Source organism: Fukomys damarensis, unplaced genomic scaffold (assembly GCF_012274545.1).
Source record: "Fukomys damarensis isolate Sample0158 unplaced genomic scaffold, DMR_v1.0_HiC HiC_scaffold_16, whole genome shotgun sequence".
NCBI classification, from domain to species: domain Eukaryota; kingdom Metazoa; phylum Chordata; class Mammalia; order Rodentia; family Bathyergidae; genus Fukomys; species Fukomys damarensis.
Genome location: NW_022900928.1, coordinates 96,984,541 through 97,011,537, shown reverse-complemented (window position 1 = coordinate 97,011,537; position 26,997 = coordinate 96,984,541). Strand labels below are relative to the sequence as shown.

Sequence of the window (26,997 nt, the reverse complement as noted above, 5' to 3'; positions counted from 1 at the left end):
TTGGGTGTGCGCATGTGCGTGGAGGCTTCCTTACATCACCTGCCTAATCCCTCCATGGCCAGGAGCACCTGGGATAATCCCTGTTTTTGTGTGGGTTCACTTTTCTTTTAAAGTAGATATAAATAGATGCTTTGTACGCTCTCCTAATTGTTTTTCTAAAGTACAGACACATTTCTAAGTCTGCCAAATTTTTAAACTAGCATGTAAGACTTGCTGAGCATTGCTAGGGAAGCCAGAGATGTTGATAAAAGATTCCCCCCACCCCCAGCTGGCTCCTCACGCCAAGCCTGAAATAGCTCCCTGGACCGCATGGATCTCACCGACATAGCTACGGAATCTCAAAAGCAAACTGTCACAGCTGAGAGGACCTCGGGGCGCCAGGCTGGAGAATGGGCTAGTGAGGAGGCCCGGCCCTGCTTCAGGGTTCGCCCAGAGAGCGCAGGGCTAGCCTGGGACACGGGCTGCCAGGGCAGGGTCTTTGCTGCCCTGTTTGGGCAAAGCTAGGGTCACTACATTTTCCAAGGTTTGATATTGGGGTCTGAAGTTGCCTGAAGAATCAGAGTGCGTGAATCTTCCTTCTGCATGCAGCTGAATTGCCCCCACCTTCCCCTTGCTGAAGGGACTTCCGGTTCCCTGCTGCAAGGCTGGCAGGGTGGGGAGCCCCTGTAAATGCTACTTGGTGCTGCTGGGGAAGCAATACTGAAGCCACCCCCACTTCTAAGTCCTTTGGCAAAATAGGGAAATGTTAAGTTTTCTATTAGGTCCCTGGTTATCTAGGGAAAATGTTTATGGAAGCAATGACATTTTACTTTTTCTCATCTGTACTCCAGATCGTATCTGCACACCTGTCCCGTGTGTGTTGTGTGTGTGCACCCATATGTCTAGCTTTTAGAAAAAAATGATGCACAGATTCTAACCATAGAAAAGCAGGATTAATAGGAAAAGGTGATGTTTTCTACTTATAAGGCTTTATCAATAGATTTCCCATCAGGTTTGTCTACTGCATTTCAATACTGGTTTACAGATCTCACCCCATATAATACAACACTAGAAGACTGGGAACCTCAGAAATAAAAGTATAAGTTGCGGTCCACTGAGGATCAAATAGAAATGAAAGTCTCTCTGAAAACTAAGGAATTCTGGTTTAGGATTATAAACTACAAGGCAAAGACTACACTTTTTTATTTCTACTTTTCACAATTGTTTTATTTCCAACTTTCTAAAAGCTTCAGTTATTATTTTATAAAATAAGTCCCAACTGAAATGAATTTGGTAGGACTTTAGACTTGCTTTCTTCCTAAACATCCTTGTAGAATTATTTAGATTTTTTTTTTCAGCATTCGAGATTGAACCCAGGATCTGTGCACTGAGCCACACCCCCAGGTCTTTTTATTTTTTGAGACAGGGTCTTGCTAAGTTGCCCAGGCAGACTTTGAATTTGTGATCCTCCTGCCTCAGCCTTCCTCCATGCTGGGTTTATAGGCAAGCACCACTTCACCCAGCTCTTTGTCCAAACAGAAGCATCACTGCCTGTCAGGACACCACATCTTCACAGTCTCCTTTACCCTGCCCTATGAGAGGGGTGGTCACCATCATTAACAGTTGTCCTGGCAACCCAGCCCATGGTCCAGACTATGGACCATGGGCTGATCCATCCTGACAGCCCTGCTTCTGCCTCCCTGGCAGGACCAAGAGCAGTACCCAGGGTGGACACAGGACAGCAAGAAGCCTGGAGTTTTAGTCTTTCTGTCTGGCTGTAGACACTTCAACATGCAGAGTGAGCCCAGTCCCTTTTCTTCCGAAGACAGGACCTCTCTCTCTTTCTCAAACCCAGGGTGCACTGAGCTATTGTAGGAACCACCCTATGAGCTGAGTTCAAACCTGACCAAGGGGTGACAGAGATGCAAAATAAAGAGACACAGAATCAGGTTAAAATCTGAGGCAGGGGAGCTCAGGTCTCTCTTTCACATAAGCTCCAAATGACTGGTGGACCTTGGCTTTATTCACTCAGACACAGGCACGAGCAATTAATTCTGCAGGATTCCTCTGTCGCCCACCCTCCTTAGTACTTCTCCGGGTAAACAACTTAACCGCAGGTGTTTTACTTTTCCCTGCCACATGCCTGCACGCTTGCACGCCCTCTTTCTCCTCAGTGCTCGCCGAGGAGGCCAATCAGGCCTCATTCTTCACATCTGCTCTCCACAAGCTATAACCTCTACTCTGTTTGAGACAGGGTCTCAGTAAGTCGCCAAGCTGGACTAGACCTTGCAATCCTCCTGCTTCGGCCTCCCTCAGTGTTAGGGTTACCGATGTGCACCACCATGCACTTTGAGAACAGGCACTTCCTTCACTAAGCTTTCCTCCCTTTCCCCTGTTCATTCACAATAATTTCTGCCCCTCTCCCTCAATTTTGGGGGAAGATTCTGGATGCCATGTAGCACGCTGATTATCTTTTCTGTTTCCCTTCCTGGCAGCCCCCTTCCATGTGCACAGCAGCCCAAGAAGTCACCCACGAAAGGACACCTTTCCCCTGGGCCAGGTCACAGCGTCACATGTCTCACTGGGTCAGCCTGACAGAACCATCTGATTCTTTCCACACACCTCTGAGTTCCTGCATAAGCTAGGCTAGTCATTGTCATCGCTGACATTTTTATTTAGTTTTACTTTTATCGTGGAAAATCTTCACAGATACAAATCAGAAGGCTACTTCAGAGAACCGAGTGCTCCACACCTGTCATGCGCTGCTATTTCCCATCCTTCCTCCACTTTCTCTTCCTCTTCCTCCCCGGACTTTGTGTGTTGTCTGTAAATATTTCAGTATACCACTCTTAAAAACGAGAACTCTTCTAAAACATGGCCACAATGCTACCATCTCCCAAAACCAAGACAGGCCCTAAATCTTTAAAAGCATCAACTATCCAGTCGGGTTCCAATTTTCCCATCAACAGGATACTTGTTTTACACTGCTTTGTTTGAACCAGCATCCACCTGCTTTTCAGCACTGCGTTCCCAGGTGTAGCCGTGGATTCCTCCTGGAGCTTGAGGCCCCAAAGGTCTGGATGAGTGTCCCGGTCTCCGTCCTCCCTTCTGGCCCACATCTCATTCGCAGTCCGCTAGGCGGAGCTCCAGGGCCGGGCGCCTCCGGCGTGTGGGCGTCCGTCCTGTCCCCTCCCTGACACAGAGCTCCGGGGCAGTGAGCACGACCTGCTCAAGTCCTGGCAAGGAAAGGCAAGGCTGCCGCGGAAGCCGCTCCACTCCCGCGGGTTCCCGTGTACTTCACATAACAGGCCCAGTGCTGCCTGTTTAACTCCCCGAAGACATCCTCTGCGGGGGACTCTGGGCTGCAGGTTTCCTCCGTTTCGTGTTTCCTCACCTTCAGCGAGAACGCGGACGCCAGGGTTTCCGAGGTCCGCGGGCCTAGGGAGCCCTCATTTGCCATGCGCTTGCTGCCCCCTGCTGGCGCCTCGCTCAGGAGCACTGCGGCCGAAGCCCTGTTCCCGGCCGCGGGGAGGCGGCACTTGGGGGACCCAGGCTTCAGAAGAGGCCCCGTGCCCTGCGTCCCTCAGACCAGGCATCGCGTCCCTGGGAGCAGGGCCCAGGCCCGAGTGGAGGAGAAGCAGACCTGTCCAGAGGCGCCGGGCCAAACTCAGGGAAGGAAGGAAGGAAGACTGATACTGTAACAGAATGCCCTTAGCCCATCTTAACCAGTTCTCTTTATTTGACAAGTCCTGGCAGCTTACAGCCAACCACACCATTGGAGGTGGCGAACCACGTCCCAGATTCAATTTTTTTATGAGATGCGGTTCTCTCTTCTCTATTGTTATGTATGTAGCTGCCTCCTTCTTACATCATCTGTCCCTCTCTCCCTCCCTTCCTGCCTTCCCTTCTGTTCCCTTTTCTTTCACATTCTCTTTATTAGGGGCTAGGGTTGGGCCCAAGGCCTTTGTGCTGAGCCCTTTTTTTAATTTTTTGAGACAGGGTTTCGCTAAACTGCCTAGGCTGGGCTTGAATGTACGATCTTCCTGCCTCAGTCTCCCAGAGTGCTGGGATTACAGGGGTGCACCACCACACCCAGCTACTTTGCAGCTACTTTCACATTTTTGCATTTATTAAGATTTTTTTTTAAAAGATTTGTGCGGCTGCAGAATTCAGAATATCGCTAACAGTGGCCCCAAATGAGAACTCGCTGGAAGGTACCTGTGCCAGGCCAACAGGAGCCAGAGCTCCAGGGGCACTGGGAAGTCTCTCAGTCTCTTTCTCCAGCCAACCGGTGTTTCCCACACATTACTCCACGAGGCAGAAGGCAGCCACGGACAGCTCGGGCTAATGCTCCCCTGCTGGAGAAAAGCTCCTTTTGCTTTCTCCCAATCCAAAGCCCCAGACTGGTGCCTTGGCCACCTGACCATGGTGCACAAGGCCAAGTGTGTCACTTGTTAGGCCCATGTGCAGGTGTGGGTCCCTTTACTCCAAAAAGTTGACTCAGGTGCCTGCTTTTCCCAGAGACTCTTTCCGCCACAGCAGGTGCAACCTCCAGGACATTCGCCTGTGTTTCGACGCTCACACTAGGCATGGCAGCAACTTGATCTCACCACATACACCTTGCTCTGCCAGCCTGGGGCAGGGACAGCCGCTGCCATGACCACTGTGAGAGGCTGCAGAGTGTGCACCGCCATCAAACCCCCGTGCCTGTGTCCAGGATCCTGCTGGGGACAAGGGCACGACAGTCACAGGGCAGGGCAGGGAGGGGCCATCCAAGCCCAGTGCCCTTTCCTATTAGGACTCTCAAGCACAGCGCCCTGCTCCCTGCCATGCATGCCTGGGTGGCCTGGTGGCCTGAGATGGAGGCAGAAGTGTGAGGCCAGCTGAGAACCTTAAAAAGAAATAGTTCCAGAAGTGGAGATGGGAGGGGATAGGGAAAACCAAGCAATTGTTGCTATTTTTATTGAACAGTGTCAATGCTTTCTTTACCTTCTAAATCATGAACATGCAGAGAGGTGGGTTAAATCACAGATCTCTGCAACTTCACTCACACAACCATTAATGGCTGCGTCCCACTGAATGGCTATGCCACTGCAGGTTAGGAAAACACCTTGGACATCAAGACCATGTGTTGGCTGGGCATGGTGACAAATGTCAGGAGTCACAGCAGTGTGGAAGGCTGAGGCAGGAGGACTGCGAATTCAAGCGCAGCTTGGGCAGTTTAGCATCTTACCAAGACCTTGTCCCAAAATACAAGTAAATAAATAAGTGACTGAGGATGTAGCTCAGTGTGAAAGTCCTGGGTCCAATCTCCAGTACCAAAAAAAAAAAAAAACAAAAGACTCCACATCCTAGCCCTTACCCTTACCCATCTCCCACCAGTTCACTCACTGTCCTTTCCACTGTTGCTGTCCTCTTCCGGCCCTCCTCAGCATTGTCTTTTTCTTTTCTTTCCTTTTCCTTTCTTCTTTCTCCTTTTCTTTCCTCCTTTCTTTTCTCTTTTCCCAATATTGGGGATTGGACCCTGGGCCTTTACGCAGCCCTTTTTATTTTTATTTTGAAAGAAGGTCTAAGTAGCTAAGTTGTCCAGGTTGGGCTCAAACTTGCATCCCCCCGCCTCAGCCTCCCAGCTGACAGTATTGCCCCACCCCAGGGAGCTCACTTGGAGACTACTGCCTTAGATCCCATCCCAATGAGCATGTGATGCTTCCAGGGTTGGGAGTGGCTCCCCCTCAGGTGAAGGGGGTCCCCTGGGGAGCAGAGGATACTGAAGAATTCCATCTCCCAGACAGGACTTGTCCTCAATTAATGTTATTTAATTGAAAAAAAACCATGGCTGTCACCTAACTGGCAGATGTTTCTGGCCTCTGCAGGAAGCAGCTGGGGAAGGTGCTTCCTCGGAGAAGCCATCAGTGAAGAGTCAGCTTCCTATAACTCTGCCCAAGGCACCCACCTCCTGCTTACAATTCACTTCAAGGCTGGTCTGCATCATCTGCACCCCTAAAAGCTAACCAGTGTTTGCCAAACTTCCCCACTCTGTGTAAGAAATGAATCTCATTTTGCTTTGCATCTTTTATCGTGACAAGTTGTACTTCTCCTGTGTTTTGTCTGTTCATACCCCTTAAAATCTTCTCTAATGAGATGTCTTTGTATCCTACGCTGGCCTTGAACACAAAGCAATCCTCCTGCCTCAGCCTCCCAAGTGCAGGGATTACAGTGGGTACCACCATTCTTGGCTTCCTTACTGAGTTAGAAAAGCTCTTTGGTCTTTTACTACTCATTCTTTTTAGACATTGCAGACTCTTGTTTTCTTTGCTATTTCACAGCTGGTTTTTTGTTTGTTTTTCTGATAGGATCTTACTATGTAGTCAAGGCTGGCCTTGAAATCATGGCAATCCTGCCTCGGCCTCTGAAGTGCAGGGATTACAGGCGTGTGCCATCATGCCCAGCTTTTTTTTTTTTTTTTTTTAACTTTATGAGGTACTGGTTGCTACCTGTGTGACAGCCTAGCTGAGCCAGTTTCCTCATATAAGCCGTGAAAGGATTAAGCAAGGTACTGGATGTGCAGTACTTAGCCCCATCCTCAGCTCTCACCAACAGAGCCAGCACTGTGGTTTAGAAACAAGCTTCCCTCTGTGACACCCAGAGACCCCCAAATCCAGGGCTGAGCCTGCTCATCTTCAACAGTATGAAGGGTGTTCAACAGAACATGTAGGGTGCTGACCTGACACAGTCTGGGTGCTATCTGTCTTGTGGTTTCCAAGCAAATGTCTGCTTAAGTTGGACTGGGATGCTACAGTTCCTGAAAAAGTGCTGTGAGACTCTGGCTGACATGACCTCCATCCTCTGTCCCGACCGCTGCACTAGGTGGCCCCTGACTACCACAGCCTGCAGGAAGGCCTGCCCTACCTGGACATGGTGATCGCAGAGACCCTGCGGATGTACCCGCCAGCTTTCAGGTACGCCTGCCACCCCATCTGGCCCAAATGCTGGGCACTTTGAGCATCACAGTTCAGGGGCCTCGTGGTCCTGTCTCCTGCCACCTGCATTACCCACATGGTCCTGGAGGGCGGGCACCAGGTACAATGCCCAGATGTCTGGCCTGTGTTCCTACAGAGTCTTAATGTATCACTGGCCTTTCCTTAACAGGGGCCCCACACGGCCCAAGCTGTGGCCTCCTAGCCTTTAACAAGAGCTGCCACTGCTGCTGCCTTCTTTTTTGTAACAGGGATCAAACTCATGACCTTGCGCTTTTGAGGCGGGCAGCAGCACCACTGAGCTACATCCCTGCCTCCTTCACTGACTCACTCGCTTACTCACACAGCAACTGTGTGAATCTTCTCTGTGCTAAGCATAAGGAAATTGGCCTCTGTACAAAACACATCAAGGTCCCTGCCCAGTAAGTGCTTCATATCATACCCTGGACACATTTCTGCCCCCTGCATGTCACTAATGCACAGCTGGTCACACCTACCTGCAAGTCTCTCAAGGGTAGGGATCAAGTCTGCTCCTCTCAAAGTCCTCCAAACAAGGTGATCCACGGGGAGGGCAGCTTAACTCCCATGTGAGGCTCTCAGACAGTGAAACAGTAGCCAAATTTCAGGATCTAGAAAGAAGCACAAAGCTTTTAACAGTATCTCATAAATTCCACTCACACTCCCATAGCTTAACACACCAGAGACCAGGTGCAGACACTTTCGACCATTTTTGTTGGTTTTGTTTTTGTTTTTTGGGTTTGGCGGGGGTTTTTTTGAGACAGAATCTTGCTATACAGCCCAGGAAGGCCTCATGTTCACAGCAGTCCTCCTGCCTCAGCCTCCCAAGTGCAGAGACTACAGGCATGTATCACCACACAAGGCTTCATCCCTGTTCCATTTTTTAAACAGAACAATGTGGGTGATGGGGAGGGAGGTCCTCAAAATGATCCTTCAAATCAAAAAACATTACAAAGAATGTGGTTGCATATACTATCTAGGATGTTCTGGACCAGAAGCAAATACAGAAATCCCTGGGGTGCCAGGCATGGTGGTGCATGCCTATAATCCCAGCACTCGGGAGGCTGAGGCAGTAGGATCGCTGTGAGTTCAAGACCAGCCTGGGCTACATAGTGAGTTCCACGTCAGTCTCAACTACATAGTGAGACCCTGTCTCAAAAAAAAAGAAAGAAAAAAAAATCCCTGGGGTGTGGCAGGCTGGGAACTCAGGGGTCTCTCTCCTCATCACTGTCATGATTCTGCAGCCCTTCCCCAATTCCTGCAGGGCTTCAAGCAACCCATCCTCTAGTCTTTTTTTTTTTTCATGACATATCCAAAGAGGGCTGTAGGCAGTCGGTGTGCACGTTGGAATAACGTTCCAAGCGGAACATCCAGAGAGAAGCAAGGCTGTGTTGAAAGCGAAGAATACTTTCTTGGGCCTGCAAAGGCTGCCAACTGGGCTCAGGCCTCAGTCTGGCTGCTCAGTTCCTGGCAGAGGGCTACATGGAACAGTTGTTCCGCAGTGGAAGGAAAAGATATAAAACCAGTCTAAGGACACACGACCTTACCACAGTCATCCATTCATCCCATAAGCAGGACATAAGAGCACACACCTGTACTCCCAGCTACTTGGGAGGCCTGGGCAACTTTGTGAGACCCTGTCTCAAAATAAATTTAGATAAAAGGACTGGGGTTATTAGTTGCTTGGTGGTACAGCATGTGCTTAGAATGTGTGAGCCCTGGGTTCAATCCCCGGTAATGAAGAAAACAGAATTCTTTCATGAGCCCCCATGTAGGAGACACATTGAGGAACAAATCAAACCAGTGTGGACATGTGCTTACACACACACACACAAGCTGTGGCCGAGTCTCCTCCCAGGGATCTGCTGTCAACAGCCAGAGCGTGGCTACTGTCTAGGGACCAAGGTGCCCATGGTCTCACGTGGGGAGAGAGCAAGAGCTGGAGCATTGGGATGGATGGGTTCATCTTCCTTCCTAAAGTCCCACCCAGGGCCGGACTCCTCACAGACCCGGGAAAGTCCAGAGGGAGCTGCCAAGGCAGGGCGGGCCTGGCCTGCTGTGTGCCCGCTGAGCCCGGAGGGGATGTGGGGCATGTTGGGGACTTGGGGGGCACAGGGCTGGCAGAGTGGACACACCACTCTCTGCACAGCTGCCACTGGGCTTTGAGCCAGGAGCAGGAGCCGCCCAGCTTCAGGGCCAAGCCCAAGGCCAGCACAGAGGAGGGGTGGTGGGCCCTGCAGGCTCCGGGGCATTTTTCATCACATCAGCCTGTGGCTTCTCTCATCAGGCTGCAGAAAGGACAGCAGCAAAGCCACAAATGGGCCAGGCAAAGGGTTTTGGGGATAAAGAGGGAAAGTCATTCTTTTTTTCTTCCTTTTTCCTCTCTATCCCCATCCCTCCCTTTTCTGTCCTCTCAGGAAAGCATGTTCCCCCTCCAAAGCAACACACCCAGCCTCAGTAACCAAAGACCCCTCAGGACGGGCGTGAGAAGCAGTCCAGCCTGGCTGTGAGCAAGGGCAGGGCCTGCTTTCCAGCTGCAGGGGCCCTGCCTGCAAGTGCATGCTAACTCCAGCAAGATAAGGTGGGGTACAGGGAGCAACCTCACTGGAACCTTCCCCACCCCACGTCCCACAGTTTAGCTGCTATTTGCAGCCCGATCTGACAGGGACCCAGCCTGGCTTCCTGCAGCTCCTGATCACTACAAGGAAGCTCAGAGCACAGACAAGACCGAGGGGGGTCCAGGGTCCCCCACAGTCTCTCTCCTGAGAAGGAACAAGGTATCACTGTCATTAGTGGAATAATTGTATTTTCTGTAAGAGTGTTAGGGAAACAATCCTATACCTGAAAAGCCAACATAAAATTATTTAAAATTCTATAGTAATTATTTATATTGCCAAAATAAGACACTGATATTTAAAAAAAAAAAAACTAATAATACAGAAGGAGCCAAAGGAAAAGGCCCCCCAGCCCCTGTCTTGGTCTTATAGGCTAAGGGAGAAGAAGGTAAGCATTAAGTATTCTTCTGGAAATGCTATGTTCACTTGCAAACCTATGTAATCTACTTTTAAAAATAAAACAAACTGTGCATGGTGGCACACGCCTATAATCCCAGCACTCTGGGAGGGTGAGCAGGAGGATTGCAAGGTCCAGCCCAGCCTGGGTAATTTAGTACTTAGTGAGGTGGGTGAGGAGGTGGGCTCCATTTCCTTTCTGAGGCAGCGGGTATAGACTTGGGAAAGGAACAGCCATAGACCGCCACAGTCCTGGAAGTGGTTGGGAGGAGGATGAGGGTGCAAGGGCCTGTGTGAGAAGCTGGGGCTGTTTGCTCTGCCCTTATCCTATCAGGGTACACCTCAACCTTAAAGTTCCTAGCAGACTATGACCAGATGCCTCAGGACCTGGTGCTCAACATAAACAATCCAAAGCTCTCCATTTTTGTCTCCCAATGTTGCTTCTAGAAGGTTGACTGTAGGTCTGAAGGGTGACAGTGTATGGAACAGGGACTCAGAATTAAGGGGCCAGGCAAGGACACTGTAGGTATGGATTCAGTCCCCAGAGTCCCAGAAGTAAGTGATGGAAGTGGCAGTCTCTCAACACAAGTCAGGGACTGGTGGGAACAGGAAGATCAGGGTCACAATGGCAGTCTGAGGGTTGAACTCATCTGCCTCACCTCAGGAGAGCTGGGTGTTGTCCTGATAAGAGAGCTGTTTACCTAGATAAATTAGTTTGCTTTAATTTTCTAGTACAAACAGTGAAGTTATTTCTTGGATTACTGTCTTAGCTCCCTGTGCAGGAATTTTCTGAAGGCCTAAAGACACTTGGGTGGGCAGTTATAGAACTGTACCCAGCCCTCAGGGCCAGGTCTGGTCTGCAGCCAGTGAGGGAAGATTTGGGAGCATGTGGGGTCTTTGAGTTGCAGAAACAGAGTTGGTCCCCATGTTCTTTAGGAACAGAGCCCAAACTCAAGTTAAAGCCCAGCCTGTGCAATATAGTAAGAGCCCGTCTCAAAATAAAATGGATTTTAAAAGGCTGGACATGTAGCTCAGTATGAAGGCCCTGGGATCACTCCCCAGTGCTGAAAACAAAAATATCCCAACACTGGTTGTCTTACTTTTCTCATTACTGGGGCAAAATACTCAACACCCATAAATTAAAAGAGGAAAGATTTCTTTCAGCTCAGTTTGTAGAGGTTCAGTCCATAGCTGCCTGGCTCCAAGGCAGGGGGAGCACTGTACAGGGGTATAGGAGGGGCCACAGTCCAGGGTAAGGCAGAAAGGAAGCAGCGAGGAACAGCAGCAGCAGCTGCCTACCGCCACTCCCCTTTGTTTTTCTGTTTTTCCCTTTTATCCCAAATAACCTCAAAACCTTTAGAGTGGGGCCACCCACAGCCAGGGCGGGGCTTCAATCCTCAGGTAATCCACTCAGTCACACCCAGAACCATGCTAATTCCAATCAGTTGAGTAATTCAGTACCACACACCCTTAATCCCAGTACCCTAGGCCACACCTATGAGCACATGAGGCTTTGGGGGACATCTAGATCCAAGCCACATACTGGTCCTGAAACTACCTCTCACAATGATCCCAAATCGCTCCCAGATTGACTGGTTTCTGATCCCTGCTTTGTCACCTATGTACATCTTCCTGTCACGTCAGCCACTGCACCTGACTCAGCGACAGGCATCATCAGCCATAAACTCCAACTCTGACCCTCTGGGGCCACCCAGCCCTAGGCATGTGGGACTCCTGAACCCCGTCCTAGCGAGTCAGGCATACTACAGAGACCACTCAGGTCAAGTGAGAAGACTGGGTTGGAAAAGAGGAAAGAAGAATCTAAATCAAAGAGGTGGCAGGGAAACTGGAGAGAGAGCCCACTGAAGAAGCCAGGGGTAAAAGTGCAGAAAGAAGAACAGTGGAGAGGAGGGTGGATGAGAGGCACATCCAGTCCTGCTGGAGAAGTCCTTGGAAAGAGGTAACCTGTGGCTGGAAACAGGATCGAGCCCTGGGGCAAGATCAGGCAGAAGAGGAAGTCAGGAGTGTGGGTAACATCTCTGTGGAATGTGAGTGGTGGCAAGTGCAGGGCAGCCTCAGGCACAGGAGGAAAACCAAACAAATAATGTCACTAAAAATCAAGGAAAGAACCCAGGATGGTGGTGAACAAACATAATCCCAACTACTCAGAAGTCTGAAGCAAGAGAAATGCAAGTTCAAGACCAGCCTGGGTCACTCAGCGAGATCCTGTCTCAAAAAATAAAAGGGCTGGGCTTAGGTTTGCCTAGCATGTGGAGAGCCTCTGTTTGCTTCCTGGTACCAGGAAAAAAAAACAAAATCAAGGAAAGAGATGTGGGGGGACAAAAGAGAAATGGAACAAAAGGGAATGGAATAAACTTAACAGTAGGTAAAGCTGAATAAGGAATATACAGGTAATCCTACCTACTATTCTTACTCAATTTATGTAAGTTCAAAATTATTTTCAAAGGGAAAAACTAAATAAAAAATAAAAAATAATAATAATAAAAAAAAGCCCAAAGCAAAAAAGAAAGACAGGTGGCACAGAAAGACCAAGCAAGCCCAAGACTGAAGAGTGACCATCGGCTAGGCCATGGGGCAGTCTGGGTGGCCTGGTTTGAGCACTGTCCGCGGCAGGGAGGGGACAGGAGCACTGTGCGGAGCTGGACAGTGAAGTTGGGGGAGAGGAGGCGGAGGGTGAGCAAGCGTGAGAAGAGGCCAAGTGTGGGTGGGCACGTGAGCAGTAGGGAGAAGCCGGGAGAAGCCCCAACCCCACCGGACATCAGCGCTCGGAGGCTTCTGTGTTCCCATATGCAGGGTGTACGATCATGGCTGAAGGAATGCAGGGCAGTAGAGGCTCATGGAGCGAGCACTTGGTCACCATCTGGGCTGCCCTGGGAAAAGGCTGGCCCTCCTGTCCCCATCCCACCGTGGTCCAGTCCCCTGCAGCCTCCACCTGTCCACACCCCGCCACTGTCTGCCCACAGGTTCACACGGGAAGCAGCGCGGGACTGCGAGGTGCTGGGGCAGCGCATCCCCACCGGCACTGTGCTGGAGGTGGCTGTGGGAGCCCTGCACCACGACCCTGAGCTCTGGCCATGTCCTGAGACCTTCGACCCCAAAAGGTGAGCACTGCCCACTCAGTGGGGCCCAAAGGATGTGAGCTATGGGACCGGACCTTGCCGTGGAGGTGTAGGCAGCCCCAGCAGGCAGAGGTCAGGGGAACTCAGATGGACGTTCCGGAGCATCGCTTCTGACAGAAGCTGTACCATTAACACCCAGACTGAATCCAGAGATGTTCAGCAGCAGTACACACAAGAAGCAATGTCAGAAGACATTCATTCAATCCAGAACTTAAGATGCTGGGTTGTATTTCAAATGTGTACTAGAAAGCAACAGACAGGCATTTCAATAGATAAAAGCAAAACTTCCCCACGAGCCTAAATTCCTGAGACCCTGCAGACCCTGGACCCTCCTCCCTCTGGTGTGGATTTGATCCCCTAATTCATTTCTAGCCTCTGTGAGCTAAAATGTCTCCATCCCGGCTCCTGGTCAGGGTTGGCCAGGGTTCCCTTCTTTGTGATCTGCCAAGGAGGGCTGGCCAGGGAGCCCCACCTTTAATTGCTACACCTAAACCCAGCCCAACTCACTGGGCTCCCACGAGCAGTGGGGCTCAGATAATCACATTTCCTACTGCTCAGCAGGTCCTAAAAATAAGTAAAACCCAAAGGCTAGAAGCAGCTGCTACAGGGCTCCCGGTACCACATGGAAGTCCAGGGGTGCTAAGAAGTTGTCACCTAGTGCCACTGTCACAGAGCATGCATGGCAAGTGCTGCTGTCTGGTAACAGATTCAACAAGGACAAGGAAGGGCCTTCAGCATGTCTGAGTTCAAGCCTCCGTCTCGAGCTCTGCTAGCATGCGTCAAGAGACAGCCAGGCACAGCCGCTGGAGGAAGGCTCTTCCTCAGGGTGGCCATGGATGCCAAGGGGGATAGTGTGGCCGAGGGTCAGGTCTGGGATGCCCTTGTCAAGCCCAGGGGTATGGGCCGCCACCTGGGTTTCACTAAGGCTCAGAGTTTGGGCTGAGGACACTGAAGTCCCAAGAAAAGGTGGAAGGGCACTGTTGACATCCAGGGAACCCTGTGGGTTGAGTGATGGCCTTTGGGTTGTGTGGCACAGGAGACAGAGCAGGACCGCAGGGACCTGGGGACACCAGCTCCCAGAGACTAGGGGGCCATTCTGCAGGAAACAGGGCTCTGTAGTTGCAGTGGATTTTACTCCCTACTGGGACCAACAGAGTCTCAGACGAAGGGGTAGCTCAACCAAAATGGGCGAACCTCAGTGAAGGGCATGGGTGTTCCAGGCCAACCCTGACATTCATCCGGACCCCCAGGTTCACAGCTGAGGCACAGCGGCAGCGACGGCCCTTCACCTACCTACCCTTTGGGGCCGGGCCCCGGAGCTGCCTGGGGGTGCGGCTGGGGCTGCTGGAGGTCAAGCTGACATTGCTCCACATCCTGAGCAAGTTCTGCTTCAACACCTGCCCTGAGACTCAGGTGAGGGCAGTGGCTCTGGGGCGGAGGTTACCCCATTCCTGGAGGGGTCTCAGGCTATGCATGGAGGACAGGGTTGGTGCCAGTTTCTTAACCTCCTTGGGGCCTCAGTTTCTCCATCTGTGAATTGAGAGGATGTGAATAACGCCCTCTACCTCCTATAGTCACGTGTGGCTATACTGACAGGGATGGGGGGCCACGGTGACTGCTCCCTACACTCCAGGGCTGGCCTCGAGTCTTCCACAGTGTGTGCCGCTTGGCAGGGTTTGCAGTGCTTGGCTTGTCCTCCAGATGTCCTGGGGACATCCCCTCAGGTCTCCTGCTGGAGAAGAGGAAGGGGTGCCAGCTACTTGGAGGGTGCTCCTCCCAGCTGCCACCAGCCTTGCCTTACCCCACTCTCCTGTGGTCAATGTCCCACGCTGTGCCACACCTTCATTCCTGAGGTCCTGGAGAAGCCACAGACCCTCCCTCACCTAGATATCTGGGCCCTGCTGAGACGCACCCCCATTTCTGGGTCCTAACCCCCCTCACACCACACACTTAGGCCCAGAGGTGAGTTCTACTATTCCCACCTTCAGACGATGGGAGCTCAGGAAGGAGGAGTCTGAACTGTAGGCAAGGGACACACAGGGGACAATCCTGCTGGGTCCTCCACACACAGCCTGATACAAGGCCCATGGCAGGTGCTCATACATTTATTCAATAGACACCAAGGAACAGACAAGCAGCCAAAGAGGGAAGAAGCCGAGATTCAAACCCAGACCTGCTTGTGTCCAGAAACTGCTTCCTGCAAGGCCCAGCCGTCTCTCTCACACACCTAGGACCATCTGCTCCTATCATCAGGAGCCCTGCACAGCTGCATACCTGCATGAGAGATGTGTGGGGACAGAAAGGGACCCAGTGACACAGATGGTTCTAGATTCTGAGACTGGCAGTGCCTGTGACAAACAGAGGAACTTGGCCAGGCTGCAGTCCTGAAGGAAGCATGGTTTTGGAGTGAGAAGGTTCAAGAACCAGAATGGGACACATCCACCAAGTGTGATGGGCTAGGATGTGGAGGGGAGAGAGCACGTGGGGAAGGACAGGACAGGGAGGGGCAGGGAAAGGTATTTCTTCTGGAGGACATCAGACCCAAACATCCAGAGCAATAACCTCAACACTGCTTACACCTGGCCCTTCCCAGCTCAAACAGCAGCCCTGAGTCCTCAGAGTCAGCCAGACCCCAGAACTACTGAACTCAAGATGGCGATTAGCCTATGCATTCCCCACCCCACCTCCTACTCCAGCAGGGTTTCTTTCCTCTTGCTTGAAGTCATCCCTCCTAGGTCTTGCCCCTCCCCAGCCCCAGCCTCCACAGGGTCCTACTCACATGGCTTCATCCATCCCTGTCCCCACTCAGGCCAGCTCCTCCTCAATTTCACCATCCCCACCCACCTCTCCTTTGGTTTGAACTCAGCTAGACAGGTGCTGTGCCTGTAGCTCCACGTGGCTATTGATAATTATAACCAAATCAGTCAAAGCCTCAGGCCCTCCCTTGGCTTGGTCCCACTCAGCGCTCCCTGCCCAGGCTCAGGTTTCTCCACAAAGTCCTGGTCACCAGTCTGATATAACCCACAAAGGCCTCTGAAAACGCCTGCAAGGCCCTTCAGGTAACCTGGCTGGTGCTTCACATCAGCCACTGCATTGCCATTTGACCCACACTCTTGAGTAATTCTCTGGCTTGTCTTCAAAGTACCCCAGGCCATCATGGCCTCTACCTTTGAGGTCAGCCAGGGGAGACCAGACCACAGTGCCAGTGGGCAATGCGTGGCACGGGGTCACTCTCCCCAAAGCGGGGGCAGTGATAGGCCAGGGACAAGCAGGGTGACAAAGTGGCAAAGAACTTTGCTCTCTTGTGCTCCAGCTGTGTGGCCTCCCTGAGCCTCCTGGTCTTACCCAGCCTTCATGGATAAAACAAACAGCCCAGACGTGCTTGCCTGTGGTATTTGACACACCTGGGCAAAAGATGCTAACCTTATTAACCATGTGTGGTTGAGTCCCCATGCCCATCCCGAGGCAGCTCTGCTGGCTTCTCAAGGAGCTGTGTCCCACCCCCCAGCCACCCCGGGAGTCTCCTTTGCCCACTCCTTGCCCAGCTATCCTCAGCCCAGATTTCACAAACCCTGCCTCAGGCCTGGCTCTGAGGAAATCTTCCGCGAGATATGGTTGGTTTTGACTATTTTAGTTTCCTCTATTTTAGGTACCTCTGCAGCTAGAATCCACATCTGCTTTAGGTCCCAAAAATGGTGTCTACATCAAGCTTGTACCTCGATGAAGAAGGCAGCTGGGGAAGAGAAGGCAGTTCACGGCTGTGAAGTCTGTCAATCAGTGTTTCCAGGGCACCCAGGATTCAAAGAAAACCCTTAGTGATGCGAATGAAGAGAGGGTGCCTGGAGTGCACACAGAGAAGAGGTTATTGATATGATCCCCAAATGCTTAATAAACATTCATCACACTTAGTTTTGACGTTGCCAGTGACACTGCTATTAATCCAAGTTAGACTGTGGATAAATAGGCAAAATGTAGTTTTGAAAAAATGACCAAGAACATAATTCTCACAGGAATTATGGCTTCAGGATGGAAGGATTGTACAATGCAGGGGACATTCAGGTGACCCTGTCCTGAGGGAACAGCATGGAACTTTCAGAGGATGGTGCTCACCAGACGCGGCCTAGAAAGTGGCTGCAAGCTTTATGCTCTGGTCCTCCCAGGTTGGGCCCTATGACATTTTGGTAAGTTCTGTGTGTTCTTTCTTCCAAAGAGGTCTCTCTTAATTTGATCAAGGAATCAATTTATACAAGTGAGTTAGTAAAAGTGATGGTCTTGTAGAAGGTCACATTCACCAAAGCATTTGCCAGCTGGGTCCCAGATCTTCCCCCTGGCAGCTGCTGGTCTTTTCACCTGTTTCCTCACCTGTAAAACAGGGCAGCTGACCTAGCAAAAAGATGCCATCCTCTTCTATCTGGCATCAGAGCACACAGGCCAGAGTGCCCTGCAGACAACAACCTTAGCAGGATCCACCAGCCCTTTAGGTAGCATCCAGATGTCTCCAGATGACACCTTTAGATGATTCAGGACAGCTGCAGACTTCAACATGGACTGCTGAGCATAATGCTCTGTGGTCCTTCCCATGTCAAGCCCAGAGCGCCTGTACTCCCCCAAACCTCCCCCAGAGGGGCTCTTGCTCACACCCACACTGTCCTAGCCCTGTGAACCACGGCTACTGCACTGAGGGTCAGGCGCCGTCCCACAGCCCTGTCCACACCCTCACTGCCGCCATCCATGCTCCACAACTGGACTCTCCAGGGAAACCATACAGGAGCCCAGCTTCCCTCCCTATGGCCTGCCTGGCCCCCAGCCCGACCACTCTATAGGCACCACACCACCTCAGCCTGCAGAAGGGTCCAGCCCAGCACTTCACTCCCTGCCAGGAGCACAGCCACCACAGCCCTCAGGTTACTGCTCCACCCCCGGCCCATCCTCTCCACCTGGCTGCCCCTTTCTGTGCCCAGGTGGCCACCATCCACACATGTACACACACACACACACACACACACACACACATACAGCAGGCCAAAGACGACCAAAAATCAATGAGTGGACTTGGAGGGCTGGGCACACTGTGAAGAGCATGGGGCACACTGAAAACCACACCTTCTGCAGCCACGTATCTGGCCCCGTTGGCAGGTCCGCTAGTATGGTTGCTGCCTGCTCTTCTAGCCAGACTCCCCTCTGGCCCGATCACACTGCCCTGTGCAAGGTTTCCAATCGCTTTGAAGACAGAAGACTAGTCAGCTGCCTTGGAACCGAACACAGAGGACACAATGGACACAGAGCACCAAGTGGACATCCTTACTAGATGTCTGCTCCTCTAACTGGGCCACAACCAGCCAGCACCTAGGAAGGAGATGGCTGACAGTCTGTGACACATTGTTTATGGGTGACTCCCCTCTGTGGGGCTGAAACTGAGTTGAGGAAAAGAGAAAGCAAATACATAATTTGCAAACTTGAGCAAAACATACGTGACAATATTGCCTAGGCTCCTACTAGGGCCTTAAAAGGGGATCCACAAAGCTGGCCATGTGGTGCACGCCAGTAATCCCAGCACTTGGGAAACTGAAACAGGAGGATCACCTCGAGTTCAAGGCCAGTCTAAACTGCATACCAAGACCCTGTTCCCCCTCCAATAAAAGGGGCGGCCCAACCTGCAGCTTTGTGACAAATCCCCACAAAGCCCCACTGAAGCCAGCAACACCATCCCTGCTGTGGTCTGAGTGTTTCTACTCCAGTGTCTCAGGCTGGATTCCTCCCCTCTGAGGTGACAGTACTAGGACACAAGACCAGGTCCTGAGGTCAAAGCTTTGTGAATGGGATCTGTGCCCCCCGAGGCTGCAGTGAACAGGGCTGCCTGTGAGGAAGGCACACTCACCAGACACCCACCTGCAGGCGCCTGGACCTCAGCTTCCAGCACCACAACTGTGAGCAGCAGACGCCTGTTGTTCCCAATCTACTCCACAGATGGCACTGTGTTTACAGCAGCCCAAGGGCAGACAACTCTGACACCCAGAGCAGTGCCCACTCACCAGCAGCGCTCAAGACACAGACGCTAAAGAATAGCTGTAGTCGTGCCCACTATGGATAAATATTTTTATTTCCTACTCACATGTGACATTCGCAGCACAGGAACTCAAAATCTCAGGAGGACACGGAGGTGTCCGGTGTGCTCAGGGACACAAGTCTGGGTTCCCAGGGAACTCACCCACATCTCCTGCCAGGGTGGCCCGGCTTCCTCTACAGGACTGCTGGCCACCTCAACCCCCAGCATTAGGGAAAACCAGCAAGGACTTGATGGTACCATACGGCAGCCCCCTGCTCTGACAATGCGACATAAGTCAGCCAATGCCAGAGCCCACAGCAGCCGCAGAGCTGGACTCGCCTCGCCGCACAGCCACTGTGCCACGCTAAACAAAGGGCACGAGGCCCTGAACATGGAGTCACTGCAGACACAGAGACTCTTAACCATTAAAATGAAGAATCCATAAAACAACCTCTCAAAACTCTGCCTGGTGTGACAAGCAGCAAAGGTAACAGTGAAAAGTACAGCATTAACATATTTAAAAGCAAGCCAGGCTCACCTACCATCAGTACAATGAGTTCACACATGAGCCCCAAAGTTACCTAAAAGCAGAAAATGTTACTGACAAAGGATTAAGAACGTAATTTCACTGAGAAGCCAGCATGAAGCAGTTCATTAAAAGTTTTGTTAAAAATAAATCATCCCACACCACTTCCTGCTCCTGCTGTGCTCAGCGCCGGCCACTAAAGAGGGAACCCAGTGCCGCCACCAGCACAGAGCTCCCGGTGACAGTGGCGGTGGAAGATGCACCCAGTGGCTTGGGGGAGGTGGAGTACTGGATGAGGTACTCAGGGTAGGCCTGGTGCTTCTCGAAGACCACGAAGATGCTTGGGTCGGACACACTGTTCACACAGCTGTCGTAGAAGGCATTGCTCTGCCCTTCCTTGGCAGGGGGGCGGACCAACGATGGGTTACCCCTGACGAAGTCACCCACTAGCACCCGGGCCAGGAACATCATCTGGAGGTGGGTGTCGGACTTGCTGTAGTGGTGGGAATATGCAGCATCACGGGCGAAGTAGCTCCCTGAAACGACACGCACAGGCTCTGCTGGGCACTGGAAGGACAGAACAGCAGCCAGACAGGACAGGTAGACACTTCTGCTGGGCAGGGACCTGACAAAAGGTGACCAGCAGCCTCTGCTCTCTCATTCTGCTTCCCCACAGAGGAGTGTCAGTGTTACCAACACCCTTCTGGGTTTTTTTTGTTTTTGGTTTTTTGAGACAGGGTCTCACTATGTAGTTGAGACTGACCTGGAACTCGCTATGTAGCCCAGGTTGGTCTCAAACTCACAGCGATCCTCCTGCCCCGGCCTCCTGAGTATCAGTATTACAGGTGTGTGCCACCACACCCGGCTGCCAACACCCTTCTGTCTGGCAGCAGAGGAGTCCCTACACCTCAGGAAGGAGGCCCCTCAGTGCTGAATCCATCAGCAACCTCCACTTCTTCACCTGAGTCTCAGTTTCCTCAGCTGTAACATGGGGCCGCTCCACCAAGCTCAAAGGATCAGTGCAGAGAGTGAACCAGAGTCTGCTCACAGTCATTCTGTGGCACCAGCAGCCAAGTGTGCAGAACTCTGAAACTTCTCACGAGAGGACTGGGGCTGCAACTTGCCACTGTGCACTGGTAGTCACACACACACACACACACACACACACACGCACACGCACACACACACACCCTGCCCCAGCTCTTGTCCCTCCTGACCCAACTGTCACCCATCAGACAGAAACCACCTGATGGACCATCAACCAGGATATGAATGGCAGGTTATGACTTCTCTACCTGTGATGGTCACACTGGCTAGAGAGGAAGTGTTACAGGATGAAGGGACACCATATATGCCACCTCCTAGCAAAGGCTCACAAAAAAGTGCAGATGATCAAGCCAGCACGGTACAATGGTAAGCTGACAAACACAGATAAAATGCATGCAGTCAATTTAGATGTGATTATTTTTGCAATTCTGTTTGCAATTATTTCCAAAGAAAGCTTAAAGTAACAGAGGAAAACAGATGACTCATATAACAGGTAGAATGATATCTACATGAGCGCCTTTAAGATGCTCAAGTCTCTATTCTAAGAACATCTGAAGGTGCAGTCTGGGGAACTCATGGGGTCTAGGAAGGTGGCCCCTCTCCTCTTCCAAATCTGCCCCACTTCCCTGGGCCTCCATCCCAGGGCTGCCACGCCTCAGACTGAAGCAACATCAGGGTCTTGCCAAGGGCAGCCCCTCAGAGAACAGGTGCTCCCAAGGGCCAGCATGGTAGGGCCAGGAGCCTCGTCACCTTACCTTTGCCATAGGAGGTGCCATGAAGACCACAGATGCGCCAGTCAAAGTTCTGCTGGCAGATGGCGTCAACGAAGGTGGAGGCAGTGCCATGGAACAGCTGCCGCTCGTCTACCTCCTTCCCCTCGTTTTGCTTCTGCATCTGCCCCTTTTGCCTAGAATTGTAAGGCACATGTTGAGGACAGGATGCTGGCCACCAAGCCCAGCTCACTGGACCCACAAAAGTGCATTCTGCTAAAAGAACAGAAGCATTACATGGCCAGGAGGTTAGGCCCCAGAGGCTGCAGCCAAAGGCCAGGAATAGGGAAACAGCCCTAAAAAGCAGAAGGGCTGCTTCCCCTCTGTCTCCCAGACAGACCAGCCCTGGGAAGTGGCCAGCCCACTCCCTGCTCCTGAGCAACCCAGTCCTGGGGAGCCTCAGGTCTGCTGCTCAGTGGGGCCTTGCTCACTCCCCACTACTGGGACCAACTATGTCACTGTACCCTGTTGCCAGGGGACAAGTGCCAGAGCCCGAGAACACACAGGCCTCACACACTGAGCCAGGACCCTACTCCCTGGCCTCAGCCTTACTCCTGCGGCTGACAGTACAGGAAGGCTGTCCTACCCTGTCCCACCCCATCCACCTTTAGCGGGGCAAGATGGACAAGGGTAGAGGCTGACCTGGCTACCAGTCGTGAGGAACAACCTAAATTCAGGAAGCCTCAGTCCCCTCAACTCTACAATGGTCTGTGCCACCACACAGCCCTGAGGAGCGGGGGGCAGAGGGGGAGGAAAGGGAGGAAGGTGAAGAGCAGACGCACAGATCCTGGCTAAACAGGGCTGTGGTCTCTAGTTTCCTGGAGGCCCAGGGCATGCTGGTGAGCAGGTGGAAGGGTAAGGGGACAGAGCAGCCAGCCCACCCACAGCCAGCCCAAACGCACCACTGGTAGACTTCCCACAGGGCCAGGTTCTGAACTCGTTCTATCTTCTGAACAAAGCAGTAAGGCAGTGTACGGTTGAAGAGGCTCCAGATTTTCTGATACTCTTCCGAGGAAGAATTGAGAGTGATTTTCTACAAAGGGAGAATGTCTTTAATATGTTGTCATCCATGTACAGAATACAGATGAATCCTTTCCTCTTCCCATGATGACTGGAAACTGCCAGGACACGGAAGCAAGAAAGCCAGAGAGTGGGGACCACACTCACCTTCCATCAAGATATAGTCTCTCCTGGCTTGGGATTTTAAAAAATTATAGTTATTTCCCTCATGTTCGCTATGAAGCCAGCCTAAAGGACAGGCATGGGATGCCTAATATGTCACTCCTAGCTGTCTCCAGGGTGCCCCCCACTCTTGCTTTTGGGCCTTTAATAATGTATAAAAGGACTGACCACACAGGGCGGTGTACAAGAGCCAGTGTCGTAAGGGAACCCATACCCACCTCACCCCAACCCCTCACACACACAGTTGTGCTGCTGGATTTGCACATGCTTGGACGAGCAGGATAGGGCTCACGGTATGGAAGGGTGCCCGGGCAGGCAGGGTGGGCAGGACCTGAGTGTGCACGCTCCACAGTGCTCAGCCTGGCTCCCATCGGATAGCCAGCGCTGCCTAAGCCATACAACTGTCCTCCTGTCTTCTCCGGTCTAGCAGTCTCCTCTGCTAACTGCCCTCATCACACTCCGATCCTCGACCAGTTTGTTTTCCCTTTCTTGTTTAGTAAGACTGATTTTTACAGGCTAAGCGTGGCTCCTAAGCCCCTCATTTCTGACCTTCCCCGCAAACTTCAGTCCATCCTCCTCCTTGCACACTACATCCTCCCCTCAAGCCACAGCCATCTCCTGGGCAGTCATCAGGCCTTAAATTCTGTCCCCGTATGCCACAGCCACTAAGCACCATCTGTCTGCCACACCTATCCCTACAGACCCCTGCCATCCAGCCCCAAACAGAGTCCCTTACCGTAAAGCCTGGGTCCGGCAGGGCAGAGGGGTCCCAATAGTCTGGGATGCTCTTTGGGCCTTGAAACTTGACACTGCTGCAAAATATAAACAGAACCACTAAAGCACTTTATCCTGGAGGTAAGCAAGTCTACCCTAGGAAGTTTCCACTATGCTATGTTAAAAGGCAGAGGAAGGCAAGAAGCACACAAACACTGCATCCACAACACAATAATATTCTTTTGCGGGGGAGTGGTTGACACAGTGTTTTTTTCTGTAGTTCAGGCTGGCCTTGAACTCACTATGGAGCCCAGATTAGCCTCCAACTCACAGATCCTCCTGCCTCAGCCTCCTGAGTGCTGGGATTACAAGCGTGTGCCACCAGGCCCAGCAAGAACACTTTTATCTTTACCTTCATGGCCAAACACACAGCAATCAGTCCTAGGAATGCCTTCCCATCTTGCCCCAACTAACCCAGAAGGAACAGAGCCCATAAGGAAAATAGCACATGTAGGCCACAGGCTTGAACTTAAAATCCAAAGACTTTTTTAAAAAGTTGTGTAACTAGGGGCTGGGGATTTAGCTCAGTGGTTCCACCGCCTGCCTTGCAAGCACAAGGATCTGAGTTCAATCCCCGGCACCAAAACAATAAAAAATAAAAGTTGTGTAACTGACATACAAAAGCTGAGGGGGATATTGAGGAATGAATTCAGGGACACTCGACCACTGAGCTGCATCCCAGCCAGTCTTTTTTTTTTTTTTTTTTTAACTTTTTAAGACAGGGTCTTGCTAAGTTGCCTAGGCAAGACTCAAACTTGCAATCCTCCTGCCTCAGCCTTCTGAGTACGTGGGATTTTTAAAAGTGTGCACCACTGCATCCAGTTTATAAAAACATGTTTTAAAAACCAAAATGGACACCAAAACCCATTTGGTAGTAGAAATCTAACTTGAACTGAAGTCTATAGATCAATCATCCTTCTTAAAGTGATGGTAAGTATATTTTACTGCAACAATATTAATGAACTAAATTACAGGGTGTTGCATAACACAGGTGCCACATAACTCATCCAAAAATAATAAAATAAAAGCAGTTCTAAAAGACATAGGCCCCTCAAGGTTTAGGAAAGCACTGTGAAACTGCTTCTGAACAATTCCCCTTATGTCTCAGAAGGCACTGTGCTCCCCACAACCGCTTTCCCTGCTGTTCCTGCTGGCCCATAGCCACATCTTCATACTAAGCTAGGTTTCACAGATAACCTTCCCAGGGAAACTATACCATGGACAGTTAACCAGCAAGGTCTCCCAGCAGGGAGCAGCCAGAAACAGATCCACCATGACTTAGGCTGACAAAATCATATTACAAAACAACAGTTATTCTTCCTATGTTTAAAGAAATGAAAAGCAAACTTTAAATCATGTGCAAGGAAACTATAAAAAAATTGGAAGATCTAAACAGAACTTTTAAAAATGAAAAGGGGAATCCTTGACAGCAAAAGCTCCAAAGAATTGCTAAACAGCAGATGAGACCATTGGAACAGAGAAGATGCAGCTGAAAGTGTGAAATGACCGTCTTAAGAATGTGGCCCACAGTAAGAGACAATGGGAGATGAAGAAGCATGTGGAGCTTGCAGGAATCTGGCCCAGAACTAAGAGAAGCTCCCGATGGGGAAGAAAAAGTAGCACTGTGACACACACTGGGCACAGGTTTGAGAAACACTGAGAATCTCAGGCAGGATATAAACACACACCTAGACACAGCACGGTGAGGGGGCACACCCCAAGACAAACAGGAGTGCTTAAAATCAACCAGAAAAAGCCATGATTACCATCAAAGAAGCACCAGTCAGACCAACAGACAGTTTCTCAAAAGCAACAAAAAAACAAAAGACACTGGAGTGGTGCCTTCAGTGGTCCAGGACAAAATAACTATAAACTAAAGATTTATACCCAGTGAAAATATATCTTAAGAGCAAAAAAAAATAAAGATACAGTCAGACAAATCAAAAACAGTCTTCCAATAGTCTTTCATCTAAGGAAATTTGAAAGAATAAAGAATGAGGCAGAAATGTAATTTCAAGGCAGCATTAACAATATAAAATAATGGTGCCTCTGGAGGCTAAAATTTAAAAGGAATGAGGAAGGTAAATGGAAAAAAGTATAGAAATGCCCTATATTAGTTAATGGGAGGGCAAAGATACTGACTTACTTGTACCTAAATGAAGAACACATGTAGTTTCTAGTAGAACCTTTTTTAAAAAAACAGTAATACACTAAAATCTCCAAACTGTTAGAAAATAGGATTTAAAAATCCAAAAGGTAGGAAAAGAAAAATAATCAATCACATAAAATTTTTATGGGCCTGGGATTTAGCTCACTGCTTCCAGTGCCTGCCTCACAGTGCAAGGGCCGGAGTTCAACCCCCAGTACAAAAAAAAAGGTTCAAGAAAAAGGGAGCCAGCTATCAAGATCAACCAATAATAGGACCGGGGATTTAGCTCAGTGGTCCCACCGCCTGCCTTGCAAGCACAAGGTCCTGAGTTGGATCCCTGGTACAAAACAAAACAAAACAAAAGAGATAAGTTCAGAGAAAATTTTTATGGAAGGCAGAAATTAAAGAACCAACCCAGATACTTAATGTATATAGATGCTGTTTCAAACTGTATTTCAGATGACAATCCTGTATTACCTTCTGATTATGGAGACTACATTCTGTTGTGCAACTAGAGGTATTTTGGAAAGAGGCCCACATCACAGCTCCTGTCAGCCCCGAGGGCCCATGCAGGCAATGCAGCCTTTGTCACTGGAGTTAATGACAACTGGCTGCCATCAAACAGCTGAAGGAACAATGGGCACTTGACCTATGTGGGCAGCATACAGTACTCAGCCCACAGCGGAGGAAGTTAACCATACCTCAGTCTGTGTTGACCAAAACCATCACTTTTATTTCTGACATTTGCTGTCTACTTGTGGCCCCCAAAAAACTAAATTAGAATGATGACATAAGAGATCCAGTCTCAGGCTGGAGATTTAGCTCAGTGGCACCATGCCTGACTGGCAAGGGCAAGGTCCTGAGTTCAATTCCTAGTGGTGTGGGATGGGGGAATCCAGTCCCAAAAAAAGGGGAAGTTTTCCAAACCTGGCCTTAGACAGGCTTTGGAGAGAGGAAGAATAAAAAATAACTTCTAGAAGACAGTTAAAATCAACCCAAACTCTATATCCAGAAGCAATAAAGAGACTGGCCCTCTCCCACCTGGAGCCACCATCACTCCAGCATCAGGAAGGTAGCCGCACAGGCGCCCCTGAACCGCCATAACTCCCTTTACCCCCTCCACACACACTCTCAGACCTTCTGATTGTGCCAGCCTTTGGACCCACTCTGCAGAGGCAGAGGTGGTCATAAAGGGTATTTTTCTGAGTTCCCAACTTTGAACATCTTTAAAGAAAGGGCATGGGAAACCTGTAGTAGAACGGTGTAGAGTTCAACTGTTCAGAAGGTAGGGGAACTCAGTCTGGGCCTTGCAGCCCGAGGTCAGTCTGCATCATGGGGTTCAGCCATCAGCTAACTGAGATCAGGGGTCTTGCATCCT

The 26,997-nt window shown here is 50.7% G+C and overlaps 2 protein-coding genes across 3 annotated transcripts in view; one reads left to right on the top strand and one right to left on the bottom strand.

The window, feature by feature from the left end:
• Tbxas1 (thromboxane A synthase 1) overlaps positions 1–17,024 on the top strand; it is a 153,632-nt gene extending 136,608 nt beyond the window's left edge. The window contains exons 10-13 of one of the 2 annotated variants that reach the window (XM_010631670.1): positions 6,847–6,938; positions 12,970–13,107; positions 14,376–14,538; positions 16,775–17,024. In XM_010631670.1, coding sequence (XP_010629972.1) covers positions 6,847–6,938; positions 12,970–13,107; positions 14,376–14,538; positions 16,775–16,849 — 468 coding nt within the window. In that variant the 3' untranslated portion in view covers positions 16,850–17,024. Of the gene's footprint in view, positions 1–6,846; positions 6,939–9,391; positions 9,477–12,969; positions 13,108–14,375; positions 14,539–16,774 lie in introns of those variants that run through there. The other variant, XM_010631672.3, reaches the window with a different exon arrangement.
• Positions 17,025–19,192: 2,168 nt separating this feature from the next.
• Positions 19,193–26,997, bottom strand: part of Parp12 (poly(ADP-ribose) polymerase family member 12) — a gene marked incomplete at its 5' end in the record, with an annotated part of 34,276 nt that continues 26,471 nt past the window's right edge. The window contains 4 exons of the mRNA XM_010631716.1: positions 19,193–20,233; positions 21,500–21,651; positions 22,417–22,547; positions 23,433–23,508. Of these exons, the coding sequence (XP_010630018.1) occupies positions 19,881–20,233; positions 21,500–21,651; positions 22,417–22,547; positions 23,433–23,508 (712 nt within the window). The remainder of the gene's footprint in view (positions 20,234–21,499; positions 21,652–22,416; positions 22,548–23,432; positions 23,509–26,997) is intronic.